This window comes from Globicephala melas, chromosome 11, assembly GCF_963455315.2.
Source record: "Globicephala melas chromosome 11, mGloMel1.2, whole genome shotgun sequence".
Taxonomy (NCBI): Eukaryota; Metazoa; Chordata; class Mammalia; order Artiodactyla; family Delphinidae; genus Globicephala; species Globicephala melas.
This window is the reverse complement of record NC_083324.2, coordinates 40,031,597-40,047,132: the sequence shown is the minus strand read 5'-3', so window position 1 is coordinate 40,047,132 and position 15,536 is coordinate 40,031,597. Positions and strand designations below refer to the sequence as shown.

General features: G+C 39.4%; 1 protein-coding gene across 3 annotated transcripts in view; it reads right to left on the bottom strand.

Moving 5' to 3' along the window:
* Positions 1 to 15,536, bottom strand: part of SMARCC1 (SWI/SNF related BAF chromatin remodeling complex subunit C1) — a 187,673-nt gene that overhangs the window by 155,721 nt on the left and 16,416 nt on the right. For all 3 annotated transcript variants that reach the window (XM_030845340.2, XM_070046656.1, XM_030845343.2), the window contains exon 3: positions 3,340 to 3,425. In XM_030845340.2, the coding sequence (XP_030701200.1) occupies positions 3,340 to 3,425 (86 nt within the window). The remainder of the gene's footprint in view (positions 1 to 3,339; positions 3,426 to 15,536) is intronic.

The following is a 15,536-nucleotide window of genomic DNA, read 5'->3' as shown; positions in this document are numbered from 1 at the left end:
CCCAGTAATTTATATTTTTAACAAGGACTCCAAGTGATGCCTAAAAGTTGAAAGCCACTGCCACAGACTTTCTGTGGTAAAAACTGAAACAAAGGGCTTCCCTGGTGGCGCAGTGGTTGAGAGTCTGCCTGTCAATGCAGGGGACACGGGTTCGTGCCCCGGTCCGGGAAGATCCCACATGCCGCGGAGTGGCTAGGCCCGTGAGCCATGGCCGCTGGGCCTGCGCGTCCGGAGCCTGTGCTCCGCAACGGGAGAGGCCACAACAGTGAGAGGCCCGCGTGCGGCAAAAAAAAAAAAAAAAAAAAAATTTTAATCTGAAGGAGACTTTGAAGAAGGAAATAAAAGTTGAACAATCAAGTCTTAAGGTAGAAAGTAAAGTATTATCATTCTAACTTAAACAAAAAGGTCTGACCTTGTCTGTAAGGAATAAATGTCAGTAGCAAATAATGTCGCAGGGAAAAATAAAAGGTTACTTCTCATATTAAGACAAATCCTAGGGACTTCCCTGGTGGTCCAGTGGGTAAGACTTCATGCTCCCAATGCAGGGGGCTTGGGCTCGATCCCTGGTCAGGTAACTAGATCCCACACGCATGCCGCAACTATGAAGGCCACGTGCTGCAACTAAGAAGTCCGCAGGTCACAACTAAAGATCCCACATACCACAACGAAGATCCCACATGCCACAACTAAGACCCAGCGCAGCCAAAATAAATAAATAAGTATTTTTTTAAAAAAGACTAATCCTAAACTTTATGTTCATTGAACCTAGTTTACCACTGCCAAGCAAAACTAATAAAATACAAAATATTTTCATTCAATAATCTCTTTGAAAGGCATTAACTATGATTACAGCATATAGCAACCTGTTTAGAACTGTAAGAAAATAAACAAGGTCCTAATCACTCTACAAGAGGGCACTGACATTTACTTTTCTGTTACTGGGTTGAACCTGGTTGCATTTAATCTCTCCTTTAGGAAATGTTTTTGGATTTCCACAGTATGTCAAAACCATCCTTCTTGGTGTCCCTCAGTTATATATAACTACACTTGAAAAACTACAAATAAGAGCTTCCCTGGTGGCGCAGTGGTTAAGAATCCACCTGCCAATGCAGTGGACACGGGCTCGAGCCCTGATTTGGGAAGATCCCACATGCCACAGAGCAACTAAGCCGGTGCGCCACGACTACTGAGCCTGCACTCTAGAGCCTGTGAGCCACAACTACTGAAGCCTGCGCGCCTGAAGCCCGTGCTCTGCAACAAGAGAAGCCACCCAAATGAGAAGCCTGCACACCGCAACAGAGAGTAGCCCCCACTCACCTCAACTAGAGAAAAGCGTGCGGGCAACAACGAAGACCTGACACAGCCAAAAATAAATAAATAAATAAAATAAATTTATTAAAAAAGAAAAGAAAAAACACTACAAATAAGTCGTTCCTTTTTTTGTTTGTTTGTTTGTTTTTGTTTTTTTGCGGTACACGGGCCTCTCACTGTTGTGGCCTCTCCCGTTGCAGAGCACAGGCTCCGGACGCGCAGGCTCAGCGGCCACGGCTCACGGGCCCCGGACCGGGGCACGAACCCATGTCCCCTGCATTAGCAGGCGGACTCTCAACCACTGTGCCACCAGGGAAGCGTTTTTTTTTTTTTTTTTTTTTAACACTATTTAGAAACATCCAGAAAGATCAAACTCAAACACACTAATTCTGGAATCTTTTTTTTTAATAAATTTATTTATTTTATTTATTTACTTTTGGCTGCATTGGGTCTTTGTTCCTGCACCAGGGCTTTCTCTCATCACGGCGAGAGGGGGCTAACTCTTCGTTGCAGTACATGGACTTCTCACTACAGTGGCTTCTCTTGTTGCAGCGTACGGGCTCTAGGCGTGCAGGCTTCAGTAGCTGTGGCATGTGGGCTCAGTACTTGTGGCTCGCGGGCTCTAGAGCGCAGGCTCAGTAGTTGCAGCACATGGGTTTGGTTGCTCCACGGCATGTGGGACCTTCTCAGGCCAGGGCTTGAACCTGTGTCCCCTGCACTGGCACTGTGCCACCAGGGGAGTCCCTCTAATTCTGGACTCTTAATCTGTACAGTCTATTCACAAATATACCAATAATTACCAGGTGTTCCCACTCAACCTCATATACATGACACTCCATCCTGACATCACTGGAACCTAAAAGGAAGCAGGAAGTAAGAAAGAAAGCAGAAACAAAAAGAAACAACAGGAAAAGAGAATGGCCATAATGAGGAAACCAACAAACTTTGGAGCTACACTGTGAGGTTCGACTGGAGAACAAAGGTTCAGAACAGTATGTTGGGCGTGGGGCAAGTCAGAAGCAGTATCAAGATGATAGCCCACTGTTCAGATGTCCAAATGGGTGGACAGTTACTAAAACATGCACTGTTGGAACATAAGTGATCCACTCACTGCAAGTGTGTAAGTCATAGGAGATGGGGGAAGGTGTGTACTGCAATTGGTTTATAATTATACTGGAAAGAGGATAATTCTGGTACAATCTGAGAAGAAAACTTTTACTCCTCATTCCTCTTAAAGTCTTTAACTCTATCCTTTACTTCTTTTTTGACCCCATTTTTAATTTAAAGACGATTTATTTTACATATTCTTCTAAACCATCTTAAATCTTTTCAGATAAAAATATTTCACTGTACTGGCACACAAAGCGAGTTACACAATGACTTAGGAAAAGACATTTCACTTTGACACTCTGTCCTCAAGAGTCCAGGTCGGACTTGGAAGAGATACAAGCTGAACAAGAAAACCAGTAAAGAGTTCCAACTGGGAAACAAGAGCGAGGGTACAAACCATATATGAGTACCCAGACATGCTGTCAATCCTAGATCAGAGAATACTCTGGCAAGAGCTGCAACAGCAGAGTTGAAAACAGAACTGAAAAACAGAAGGCTACCCTCTGATAACAACAAACTCTCATGCTTGTTTAATCAATAAAACAATATATAATGTGTCTTTCAGCACATTATAATACACATTTATGTATTTCACAGTGAGCCTACCTTCCAATTTGCTAATAATGCACATCCATCTATTATCTACATACAACCATATATGAAAAATAACTTGCATAATAACTGCAACATTTGTTTGATATTTTTCTTGGATGTAGGCAAAAAGTAAATTAGGGCTCTAGATAAAAGACAACATACTTTGGATAAGAGACAACATACTTTGGATAAAAGACAACATACTTTGGATATTAATCATAACGTGCTTATAGAATTCTCTAACACCATACAAAGGAGGAACAGGTTTAACATTGAAAAACTTCAATATCACAGCAAAACATGCAAATAAATACAAAAACTTACCATCCCTGTTCATTTTTATATTTGTAAGCAGCCCCAAGAATGTGACACAAGGTGCCTCCAGCTTTGAAATCCATGAAACATTTTGCCTAAAAAATGATACAAGTTACACATGAGAAAAATCAAAGTTCTGACAAAATTACTCATGTCTGAATTCTAAGCTTAATAAACTCAAAGTTATAAACAACTTCTATTTTTTTTTTTTTTTTTTTGGCAGTATGCGGACCTCTCACTGTTGTGGCCTCTCCCATTGTGGAGCACAGGCTCCGGACGCGCAGGCTCAGCGGCCATGGCTCACAGGACCAGCCGCTCCGCGGCATGTGGGATCTTCCCGGACCGGGGCACGAACCCGTGTCCCCTGCATCGGCAGGCGGACTCTCAACCACTGTGCCACCAGGGAAGCCCACAACTTCTAATTTGATAACCTCCTTAAATACTTCTGAAACAAACTGAGGTACAAAGAAATTTTTCTAATTTTCTTTAGAAAATTTTCTTTAAGTAAACAGATTTACATGAATGAAATGAAAAACAAGATTTACAAAATATACACCAAACTGTTTCAGCAGAAAACATTAAATGGACAAAATAGTGATATACCACCAACTCCACTGGTAAATTTAAGATCTGACTTTTAAAATGTACAATAAGAAATATTAGTCCGGGCTTCCCTGGTGGCGCAGTGGTTAAGAATCTGCCTGCCAATGAAGGGGACATGGGTTTGAGCCCTTGTCTGGGAAGATCCCACATGCCACGGAGCAACTAAGCCCGCAAGCCACAACCACCAAGCCCACGAGCCTAGAGCCCATGCTCTGCAACAAGAGAAGCCACTGCAATGAGAAGCCTGCACACTGCAATGAAGAGTAGCTCCCCGTTTGCCGCAACTAGAGAAAGCCTGCGCACAGTAACGGGGACCCAACACAGCCAAAAATAAAATAAATAAATTAAAAAACAAATTAGGCCAACGTAACTGATGAACATAGATGTAAAAATCCTCAACAAAATACTAGCAAACCAAATCCAACAGTACATTAAAAGGATCATATGCCATGATCAAGTGGGATTTATCTCAGAAACATAAGGATTTTTCAATATCTGCAAATCAATCAACGTGATACACAATAACAAACTGAAGGATAAAGACCATATGATCACAACAGATGAAGAAAAAGCTTTTGATTAAATTCAACATCCATTTCTGATAAAAACCCTCCAGAAAGTGGGCACAGAGGTAATATATCTCAACATAACAAAGGCCATATATGACAGACCCATAGCTAACATCATACTCAATGGTGAAAAGCTGAAAGCATTCCCTCTAAGATCAGGAACGAGACAAGGATGCCCACTCTCACCACTTTTCTGCAACATAGTTTTGGAAGTCCTAGACACAGCAATCAGAGAAGTAAAAGAAATAAAAGGAATCCAAACTGGAAAGGAAGAAGTAAAACTGTCACTGTTTGCCGATGACATAATACTATACATAAGAAATCCTAAAGACACTACCAGAAAACTATTAGAGCTAATCAATGACTTCGGTAAAGTTGCAGAACACAAAATTAATATACAGAAATCTGTTGCATTTCTATACATTAACAACAAAAGATCAGAAAGAGAAATTAAGGGAACAACCCTATTTAGTATCGCATCAAAAAGAGTAAAATACCTAAGAATAAACCTACCTAAAGAGGCAAAAGATCCGTACTCTGAAAATTGTAAGATGGTAATGAAAGAAACTGAAGATGACACAAGTAGATGGAAAGATATACAATGTCCCTAGATTGGAAAAATCAATATTGTCAAAATGACCATACAAGGCAATCTACAGTTTCAATGCAATCCCTATCAAATTACCAATGACATTTTTCACAGAACTGAAAAAAAAACTTTTTTATTTGCATGGAAACACAAAAGACCCTAAATAGCCAAAACAATCTTGAGAAAGAAGAATGGAGCTGGAAGAATCACGCTTCCTGACTTCAGATTATACTACAATGCTACAATAATCAAAACAGTATGGTACTGACACAAAAACAGACACACAGATCAATGGAACAGGACAGAAAGCCCAGAAATAAACTCATGCACTTATGGTCAATTAATCTATGACAAAGGAGGCAGGAATATACAATAGAGAAAAGACAGTCTCTTCAATAAGTGGTGCTGGGAAAACTGGATAGTTACATGTAAAAGAATGAAATTAGAACATTCTATAACACCACATGCAAAAATAAACTCAAAATGGATTAAAGACCTAAATGTAACACCGGATGCTATACAATGCCTAAAGGAAAACATAGGCAGAACACTCTTTGACTTAATCACAACAATATTTTTTTGGATCCATCTCCTACAGTAATGGAAACAAAAGCAAAAATAAACAAATGGGACCTAATTAAACTTAAAAGCTTCTGCACAGCAAAGGAAACCATAAACAAAATGAAAAGACAACCTATGGAATGGGAGAAAATATTTGCAAACAATGTGACTCAACCAAGGGATTAATTTCCAGAATATAAAACAGCTTATGCAGCTCAAACAACCCAATCAAAAAATGGGTAGAGAATCTCAATAGATATTTCTTTGAAGACATATACATGGCCAACAGGCATATGAAAAGATGCTCAACATCACAAATTATTCGAGAAATGCAAATCAAAACTAAAATGGGCTATCACCTCACACCAGTCTGAATGGCCATCATCAAAAAGTCTACAAAGAGGGAATTCCCTGGTGGCGCGGTGGTTAAGAATCAGCCTGCCAATGCAGGGGACACGGGTTCAATCCCTGGTCCGGGAAGATCCTACATGCCGCGGAGCAACTAAGCCCATGCGCCACAATTACTGAGCCTGTCTGTGCTCTAGAGCCCGCGAGCCGCAAGTACTGAGCCCGCCTGCTGTAAATACTGAAGCCCGTGTACCTAGAGCCTGTGAAGAGAAGCCACTGCAATGAGAAGCACACACACCACAACGAAGAGTTGCTCCTGGTTCGCCACAACTAGAGAAAGCCCATGCGCAGCAACAAACACCCAATGCAGCCAAAAATAAATAATAAATAAATAAATTTATTTTAACAAGAAAAAAAACAAGTCTACAAACAATAAATGCTGGAGAGGGTGTGGAGAAAAGGGAACCTTCCTATGCTGTTCGTGGGAATATAAATCGGGGCAGCCACTATTGAGAATAGTAAGGAGGTTTCTTAAAAAATTAAAAATAGAACTACCATATGATCTAACAATCCCACTACTGGGCATATAGCCAGAGAAAACTCTAATTTGAAAAGATACATGCATCCCAATGTTCACAGCGGCACTATTTACAATAGCCAAGACATGGAAGCAACCTAAATGTCCATCAACAGTTGAATGGATAAAGATGTGGTGTATACACACACAAACACACACAAAACTGGATAATACTCAGCCAGAAGGAAGAACCAAATAATGCCTTTTGGAGCTACATGGATGGACTTAGAGATTATCATACTAAGTGAAGTAAGTCACACTGAGAAAGACAAATGTCGTATGATATCACATAGGTGGAATCTTAAAAATGATACAAATGGGGAATTCCCTAGTGGTCCAGTGGTTAGGACTCTGCGCTTCCACTGCAGGGGGCATGGGTTCAATCCCTGGTCGGGGAATTAAAATCCTGCGTGCCACGTGGTGCAGCCAAAAAATTAAAGAAAAATATTTTAAAAATAAAAATAAAAAGCATTTTTAAAAACGATACAAATGAACTTATTCACAAAACAGAAACAGACTCACAGACATAGAAAATAAACATATGGTTACCAAAGGGGGAGGGGGGAAGGATGAATTGAAAATTTAGGATTAACAGCTACACAGTATGATGTGTAAAATAGGTAAACAACAAGGACCTACTGTATAGCACAGGGAATCATATTCAATACCTTGTAATAACCTATAATGGAAAAGAATCTGAAAAAAATATATATATGTATGTATGTATAACTGAATCACTTCGCTGTACACCTGAAACACTGTAATCAACTATACTTGAATAAAAGAAAAAAAGAAAAAACTCTAATGGACAAAATATTGATATACTACAAAACTCTACTGGTAAATTTAAAATTTGATTTTTAACATGTGGAAAATTCCAGTAACACACAATTTACAATATGGTTCTCCTGCTGAATAAGAAATATTAGTATACATTAGTTTTTTTTTCCAATTTAGGTTCTTGACATTAAATTTTAGAAAAATTATAACTGAACTCTTATATTTTAATGACCACTGAAACATGGTATAACTATATTTAACTATGCATTTAAGTTATAGCTAAAATCTGTGCAACAATTTGAAAAAGATTTGCACTTTATGGATTATAAAAGCAGAGCTCAAATAAATCAAATGCTGAATGACTTCCATATTTTGGAACTAAAAATTTAATATAAATGTGATCATCAAATAGGCTAATAAGATAAAGTGTTAGGGACTTCCCTGGTGGTCCAGTGGTTAAGAATCCACTTTCCAATGCAGGGGACGTGGGTTCAGTCCCTCGTCGGGGAACTAAGATCCCACGTGCCATGGGGCAACTAAGCCCACATGGCACAACTACTGAGCGCATGTGCCTCAATTGAGAGAGCCCACGTGCCACAAACTACAGAGCCCACGCACTCTAAAAACCACGCACCACAACTAGAGAGAAGCCCACACGCCACAAAGAGCCCACACCGCAATGAAAGATCCTGCATGCTGCAACGAAGACCCCGCATGCCGCAACTAAGACCCGACAGCCAAAAAGATAAAGAAAATAAATAAAATAAATATAAAACAGTAAAAAAAAAAAAAAAGGTGAAGTGTTAAAAATATACCATTCAGGGCTTCCCTGGTGGCGCAGTGGTTGAGAGTCCGCCTGCCGATGCAGGGGACACGGGTTCGTGCCCCGGTCCAGAAGATCCCACATGCCGCGGAGTGGCTAGGCCCGTGAGCCATGGCCGCTGAGCCTGTGCGTCCGGAGCCTGTGCTCCGCAACGGGAGAGGCCACAACAGTGAGAGGCCCGCGTACGGCAAAAAAAAAAAAAATATATATATATAATATATACACACCATTCATTTTTTCCTTTGAAAACTATTATTACAAAATAATATAATGTAAAAAAAAATATGATATCAAATATTAAGAGAGACAAAAAACAGAAATGGTGGTTGGTAGGGTCTGGAGAGACAGGAATGGAAGTTATTGTTTCACGGGTACAGAGTTTTCAATTTACAAAAATGACAAAGTTCTGGTGATGGATAGTAGTAACAGTTACACAACAACGTAAATGTACTTAATGCCACTGAACTATACACTTAAAAATGACTAAAATGGTAAATTTTGTTATGTTTATTTTACTACAGTTAAAAATAAATAAATAGCATGTTTTAAAATAAGAAATATTAAGAATCACTAAGATGAGCTCTTCCAAATTAAACAGACAAGTAAGCCTCACAGATCAGTCTGGTTATCTCGTTGCTTTTTAAACATTACATGGGTTTCTGAGTTCCTAATTTTTTGCCCTACACTGGTACATCTCAAAAGCTGCATTACATATTCTAAACAGAAGCATCTGGGTGCAAGTCTTATCACTGACAACTTATTTATCTGAGAAAATGTATAAGACATTACAATTTTGTAATGTTGGCACTTGAACTAGAATAATGTGCTAAGGTACCTACTAAAGTAGAATGAGACTTAGTTCTCCTACTAATCCTTCTCTGAACTGCCCAGAGATTGAGATAAAATGTTCTCGCCAACCACATGGGCATATCACTATTGCACACATGCACAACACTCGCAGCGTAATACAGAAATAACTGGTTTATAGATTTATCTGTTATTCAAACTCCTTGAGGACAGGAATAGTGTCTTATTCAAATTTTAACATCAATATTCAGCGGAGTACCTGACAATGTAGGTAATCCATAAAAATTTTCTCAACAGTTCTACTGTACTAAAATCATTTAAAAATTCAGATCCAAGCTACTGAAAAATATATGTTGAGCAGATCACAATAAAACATCTCTACATGTAATTTAAGGTTATAGTCAATTTCTAGACAGATTAATTTGAGAAATTAAAATATTATCAGATATATGCTCAAGACAGACAAAATAACTTCTATCAAAAACTATAGGGACAAGTGATGAATGAAGAGGTAGAAAACAGACCTTCAATTTTCTAATGGTAAGATCTGAATAAACAGGAAGAGGGAGGAGACTCACAAACCTGTCAAGAGTACTAGTTCCAGTAATAAAGTGCAATAAGAAAAACATTCTTAAAAATGTGGCAAAAGAAACAAAAGAACAAATAGGGACTTCGTCATACATCAAGGATTCTTAGAGCTTTCATGGAAATGGATTTGGGATTCCGGTCCTCCTGACAAGCTCAGTATCAGTATCACCCACATAAAAGTGTAGTAGACCAGAGTCAGGTGATGGAAAGCTGGAGGCAGAGACGAGAGACCTCTCAGGGACACCCACTGGCCCCTGAGTGTACTTCCTCATTCAATCCTCATCCCAACTACACTCACCCTGAAGAGGGCCTGCTCAAGCTGCCGCTGGATGTGGTTCAAATATTAGAGCTCAAGTTCTTAAACATTCTCTAAAGAAGCCAGATTGTTAAGAGTAAATTCCTCTTCATTAGTACTGAAAAACCTAAAGAATAATAGGGTACCGAAACTTGAGCCTTCCAGAGCCAGCAAAGGCAGCCTGCCTTTGGTGAGTTATCTAAGCAGCTGCTTACCCCAATTAGAGACTGTGGGGGTCAGGGACAGCTCTAACAGGCTGCTTCTATTCCCAGTTGTGTGACCACACTGCTTTTGATAAGCTGTTACATCTCTGACTAAATTGGAAATTTAATCTAATCTTATTCTGGATGTATATAAAGTGGTCTCATCCTACCTATTTATACAGCCCACTTAAAATTCTGCTGAGCTGAGTAAACCTTAAAAAAGATAAACCTAACTGCAATACTTAAAAGTGCTTTAAACTTGTGCCGTAGTGTCCTTATTTCTTTATTTTTTGACTTTTTCATTAAAGACAAGGTAGTGCCAACGTGCAGTAAAAAGGACAACAATGGTATACATTTGTGTGAGGAGAATATACACATTTATGTGCCATGTTTGGGTCTATTAATCAATGAATGACTGTGCCAGAAAGCGGATGTGAGGAAGTGAATAAAGGAGCAGAAACTGAACATGAGCCAGAAACCAAGAATGTTCACAGAAAATCATAGTCATCTTCATAAATTGAAAACAGTTACGGGGGAAAAAACCTATCACTTAGAGTCCAGAATCATTTTACCTCACAAAGTACAATGACACTAAACATTCCATAAGTTTCTTTATGTATTTTAACTGCTTTGAGTTAAAACAATGCTTTCTAGAAACATTTCCCAAGCTTATTAATAAAAGAAATGATAATAGTGTTATAATTATCACCTCTAATCATAGGTAATCACTGGTGTAGTATTCTTATTCTTGAGGAGAAAAGTATTATAATTACTGCCAGTTACTGAGAATTTACCAAGAGGCACTTTATATATATTACCTCATTTACTCCTCACAAGTTCACTGTCTTCACCCCATTTTACAGATGAAAAGGTGTTAATGGCTCTAGCAATATGGCAGACTAAATAACCAGAAAACCCTACCACTAAAAATATATGCTGGATAAAAAATACAGACATTATTTTAAATGTGTAGCTGAATTAGAAGGAGAACAAATCCCCAGGGACAAAAATAAGAAAAAAAAAAAATTCAAAGTCAAAGTGGGGCTTCCCTGGTGGCGCAGTGGTTGAGAGTCCGCCTGCCGATGCAGCGGACACGGGTTCGTGCCCCGGTCCGGGAAGATACTACATGCCGCGGAGCAGCTGGGCCCATGAGCCGTGGCCGCTGAGCCTGCGCGTCCGGAGCCTGTGCTCCGCAACGGGAGAGGCCACAACAGTGAGAGGCCCGCATACCGCAAAAAAAAAAAAAAAAAAGTCAAAGTGGCAATTTTGTTGAGTTAAAAACTAAAATTCTAGGGTGACAGGAGGCTGGGGATAATGGGATTAAATAGGTAAGTAATATCAACCTTGATAACCTAAATGCTAGGGTTTGAGTTTCTCTACAGAGTCAGGAAGTAAGACTACAGACCTATGCAAGTGAGGACATTAGAACTAAGACAATCACCTACCACACACATACACACATAACACCAGGGGTATAAACAGGTTACACCATTAGGGAAAGGATAAGCTAGAAAAAATATCTGCTAGCTAAAAACTAAGGAGGAAAACAAGCTTCCGCCTCAAGATAATTTGAGTTGGAGACGTACACTATCAATACTTAGTCTAGGAACCTCATGCCAAATTAACATAAGAATTGGTCCTAGGGACTTCTCTGGTCGTCCAGTGGTTAAGACTGCACACTTCCAATGCAGGGGGCACAGGATGCATCCCTGATCAGGTAACTAAGATCCCGCATACTGAACGGTGCAGCTAAAAAAAAAAAAAAAAAAAAAAGAATTGGTCCTAAAATTGGCGGGTCTTCTGAAGTGCCTTACTGAGCAAATTCTCAACCCAGGTCAACAGGATTCCCAAATAAACTTCCACTGAAAGAGAACTGAAAGGCCACAATTCAAACATAATTTAAGTGTTTTTAAGTCAACAGACAAAGCTAACAGCAAGATTAGAATCCTAACATTTTCAGATAATAGAAACAACATGACAGGGCTTGTAAAATTAGAATACATAAAGTGATTAAGGACACTAAAAAGAGAGAAAGACTTGAGAAATATATATATGTAACCCGTAGAACAAATAACATCCAATGAAAGTAAAAGCACAGCTGACAGAAAATTAGACAACTAGACACAGGAGAATAAAAGCTAAAGTTTCTTAGAAATTTTAAAGGATATAAATCTTCAGCTTCGAGAAACACATCAGGGGCTTCCCTGGTGGTGCAGTAGTTAAGAATCTGCTTGTCATTGCAGGGGACACAGGTTCAAGCCCTGATCCGAGAAGATCCCACATGCCGCGAAGCAACTAAGCCTGTGCACCACAACTACTGAGCCTGCACTCTAGAGCCCACGAGCCACAACTACCGAGACTGCGTGCCACAACTACTGGAGCCCATGCACCTAGAGCCCGTGCTCCGCAACAAGAGAAGCCGCTGCAATGAGAAGCCCGCGCACTACAACGAAGAGTAGGCCCTGCTCGCCGCAACTAGAGAAAGCCCGCGCACAGCAATGAACACCCAACGCAGCCAAAAATAATTAATTTTTTAAAAAAACTGGTAAAAAACAGAAAAGAACAGCCCAATGGTGCAAAATATAAAAGGGTGCTCAACTTCATTAGTTATCAGCAACTACAAAACAATGTGTATCACCACAAATCCACCAAAAAACTAAAATTAAAAAGACAGACAACTTACAAACATTGGTGAGAAAGTAGAGTATTAGAACCCTTGTACACTGTACACTGCATGTGGGAGTATAAATTGGCACAAGGGTTCAGGAAAACTGGCCATATCTGCTAAAGCTGAACATGCACCCCCTGTGACCCAGCAATTCCACATGTGGGAGTGTAACTGACATAAATACCTATGTTTACCAGAAGATATATGCAAAAATATTCACAGCAGCACTATTTGCAATAGCCCTAAACTGGAAATAACCCCAAAAACCCATCAATGGTAGAATGGATAAATAAATTGTGCAGTATGCCCATAGTGAAATACTATGCAGCAAGGGATACTAAATTATGACCAAGCTGCCCAGTTTTTAAATTTTCATTTGAACACAGTCACACCTACTCATGTAGGTAATTGTCTTCGGCTGCTTTTTATGCTACAACAGAGTTGGGTAGCTGTGACAGAGTCCATATACCTGCAAGCCTAAAATATTTACCATCTGTCCCTTTAAGAAAAAATTTGCCAAACCCTTAAACAGTAACCAGAATGAACAAACTGCAACTACAAGTAATAACATGGAAGAATTTTCCAAATCTAACATATTCTATATGCTTCAAAAATTTAAGTTATGAAGAACAGGCGGTCCAGTGGTTAAAAATTTAAGTCATGAATGACAAAGACAGGCTGAACTATTTCAAATTAATCAAGACTAAAGAGATATAACTAAAATGTGGGATCTTGGTTTAGATCTTATAAGATACATTTCTGAGATAATTACTGAAATGTGAAGACAGATTATATAGTAGATAATGGTATTGTGTCAATGTTAAACTTCCTAAATTTGATAACTGTATTTGTAAGACAATATCCTTGTTCTAAGGAGATCCAGGCTGCAGTCTGAAGTCTCTACAGTTTTGCGCTCCCTGCTAGATTGGACCCCATGGACATCAGGAACTTCTCCAGTCACTCCAAGAGTGTAGTATCACTCCTGTGGTGACTAAGATGAGTGATTTGTCTCCAGAAGTACTTTTGTTCTTGCTTCTCAGACTTACATGCTAATCTTGGTCTTTTCCTCCCCCTTTCCAGAAAGTCCTAGAATTTAGCATGATCTTGGCAAAACAATACCATTCTCAGATACAGATAATAAAATACTTAAACCTGTAGGGACCATAATGTTCACTGATTCCTAGTTTTCTAATGCTTCTTTGCCACAGAACACTTTCAGGAGTAGAAAGCTCAAAAAGAAGTCTATCAGGAAAAACTGTTTAAAGTGAAAAATTTGAAGACAACAGATTCCTCTTAGACCTGCCCATTTATTCCTGCCACTCAGGTACTCTGAAGGGAACAATTATAAAACCAAGGATCAGATCCAACTCCTTTTTCTAACAACTCTAAGCCCTTTCTTATTAACTTTCTTTTCCCTAAAATTTATTTAGCACAAAGCATGGTTTATTGACTCAAATAAAGGAAACAGATCATTGAAGTGACAGTCCTCAAACTCCCATCCTTTCCTCTACACCAGACTGACCAAGTTCATGAGAATTCCTGCCATGAAGTCAGTCACGCTTAATGGGTAGCAATTCCAAAGTATCAGTGAGAGATAGCCTACAGACTGTGACTTGTTTAAAATGTCCCAAAATTGTACTACCCAGTTCAATCACATGACCTTATTATTAGAACTGGCTTTGACAACAAATTTTACCCTGAAGTATTCATTACATTCCACCAAAGATAGATATAAAAACCCTATATACGTTCCTATGACAATTTGAAAATCAATTCCAAAAATTTTAATGATAGTCCCTTGAAACTATGTGTATCAATCTCCACAACATATTTCCTTTTGAAGAGTAATAATCATTTCACTGAGTTCTGATAGTTGCTTTAAAATCAGTCAGTACTGCGCTTTACATTTTTGTAGATATTTTAAGAAAAGCTTAATTTCAGAAAGTAAATACGGTTCGGTTCTCTAGCTTATTTTTTTTAAAGAGCCTTCCACTCTCCCTGTCTTTGAGACAGTTACTAACATCACAGCAAAGGTACATCAACCAATAAATATATACTAAACACTTGCAGTGAGTAAGAAGGTAAAGCAAGTCTTATCAATGTTCAACTGAAAACTCTGGCTTTAATTCAAAGGGCACTACAGCATTCTGTTAGTTCTCAGGTTCACAGCTCATTTACACAAAATACACTATGTCTGGAACATAAGTTGAAGAGAAACAAGAAGACATCGCTCTTTGGGACCTTCCTTAAGAACTGGATTTGAGTGCTTCCCTGGTGGCGCAGTGGTTGAGAGTCCGCCTGCCGATGCAGGGGACACGGGCTCGTGCCCCGGTCCAGGAGAATCCCACATGCGGCGGAGCGGGTGGGTCCGTGAGCCACGGCCGCTGAGCCTGTGCGTCTGGAGCCTGTGCTCCGCAACGGGAGAGGCCACAGCAGCGACAGGCCCGCGCACCACAAAGAAGTATAATAAATGTTTAAATAATATGTATGCCTCACATGTACATTTTTACTTTTACCAAAACCACTTTTGCTACACAAGTCAGCAAACTACTTTTTATGTCTTAAAGTACTATATACTACTTCTAATTTCTCAAAGAGCTTTCATTATCACATATCATGTGATTCTAACAACTATGCCATGAGATCAGCAGGGCAAGGAACACGTTCCCAGAAATGGTACTACAGGTCGAAGTGCCTTCACACAAGGTTGCAGAGTGGTAGGATATGGCTATTTAATTCCTAAGCTCAGGGCTCTTCCCATAACACCTGGCTCAAGAAACTATTTGGTGGAGATT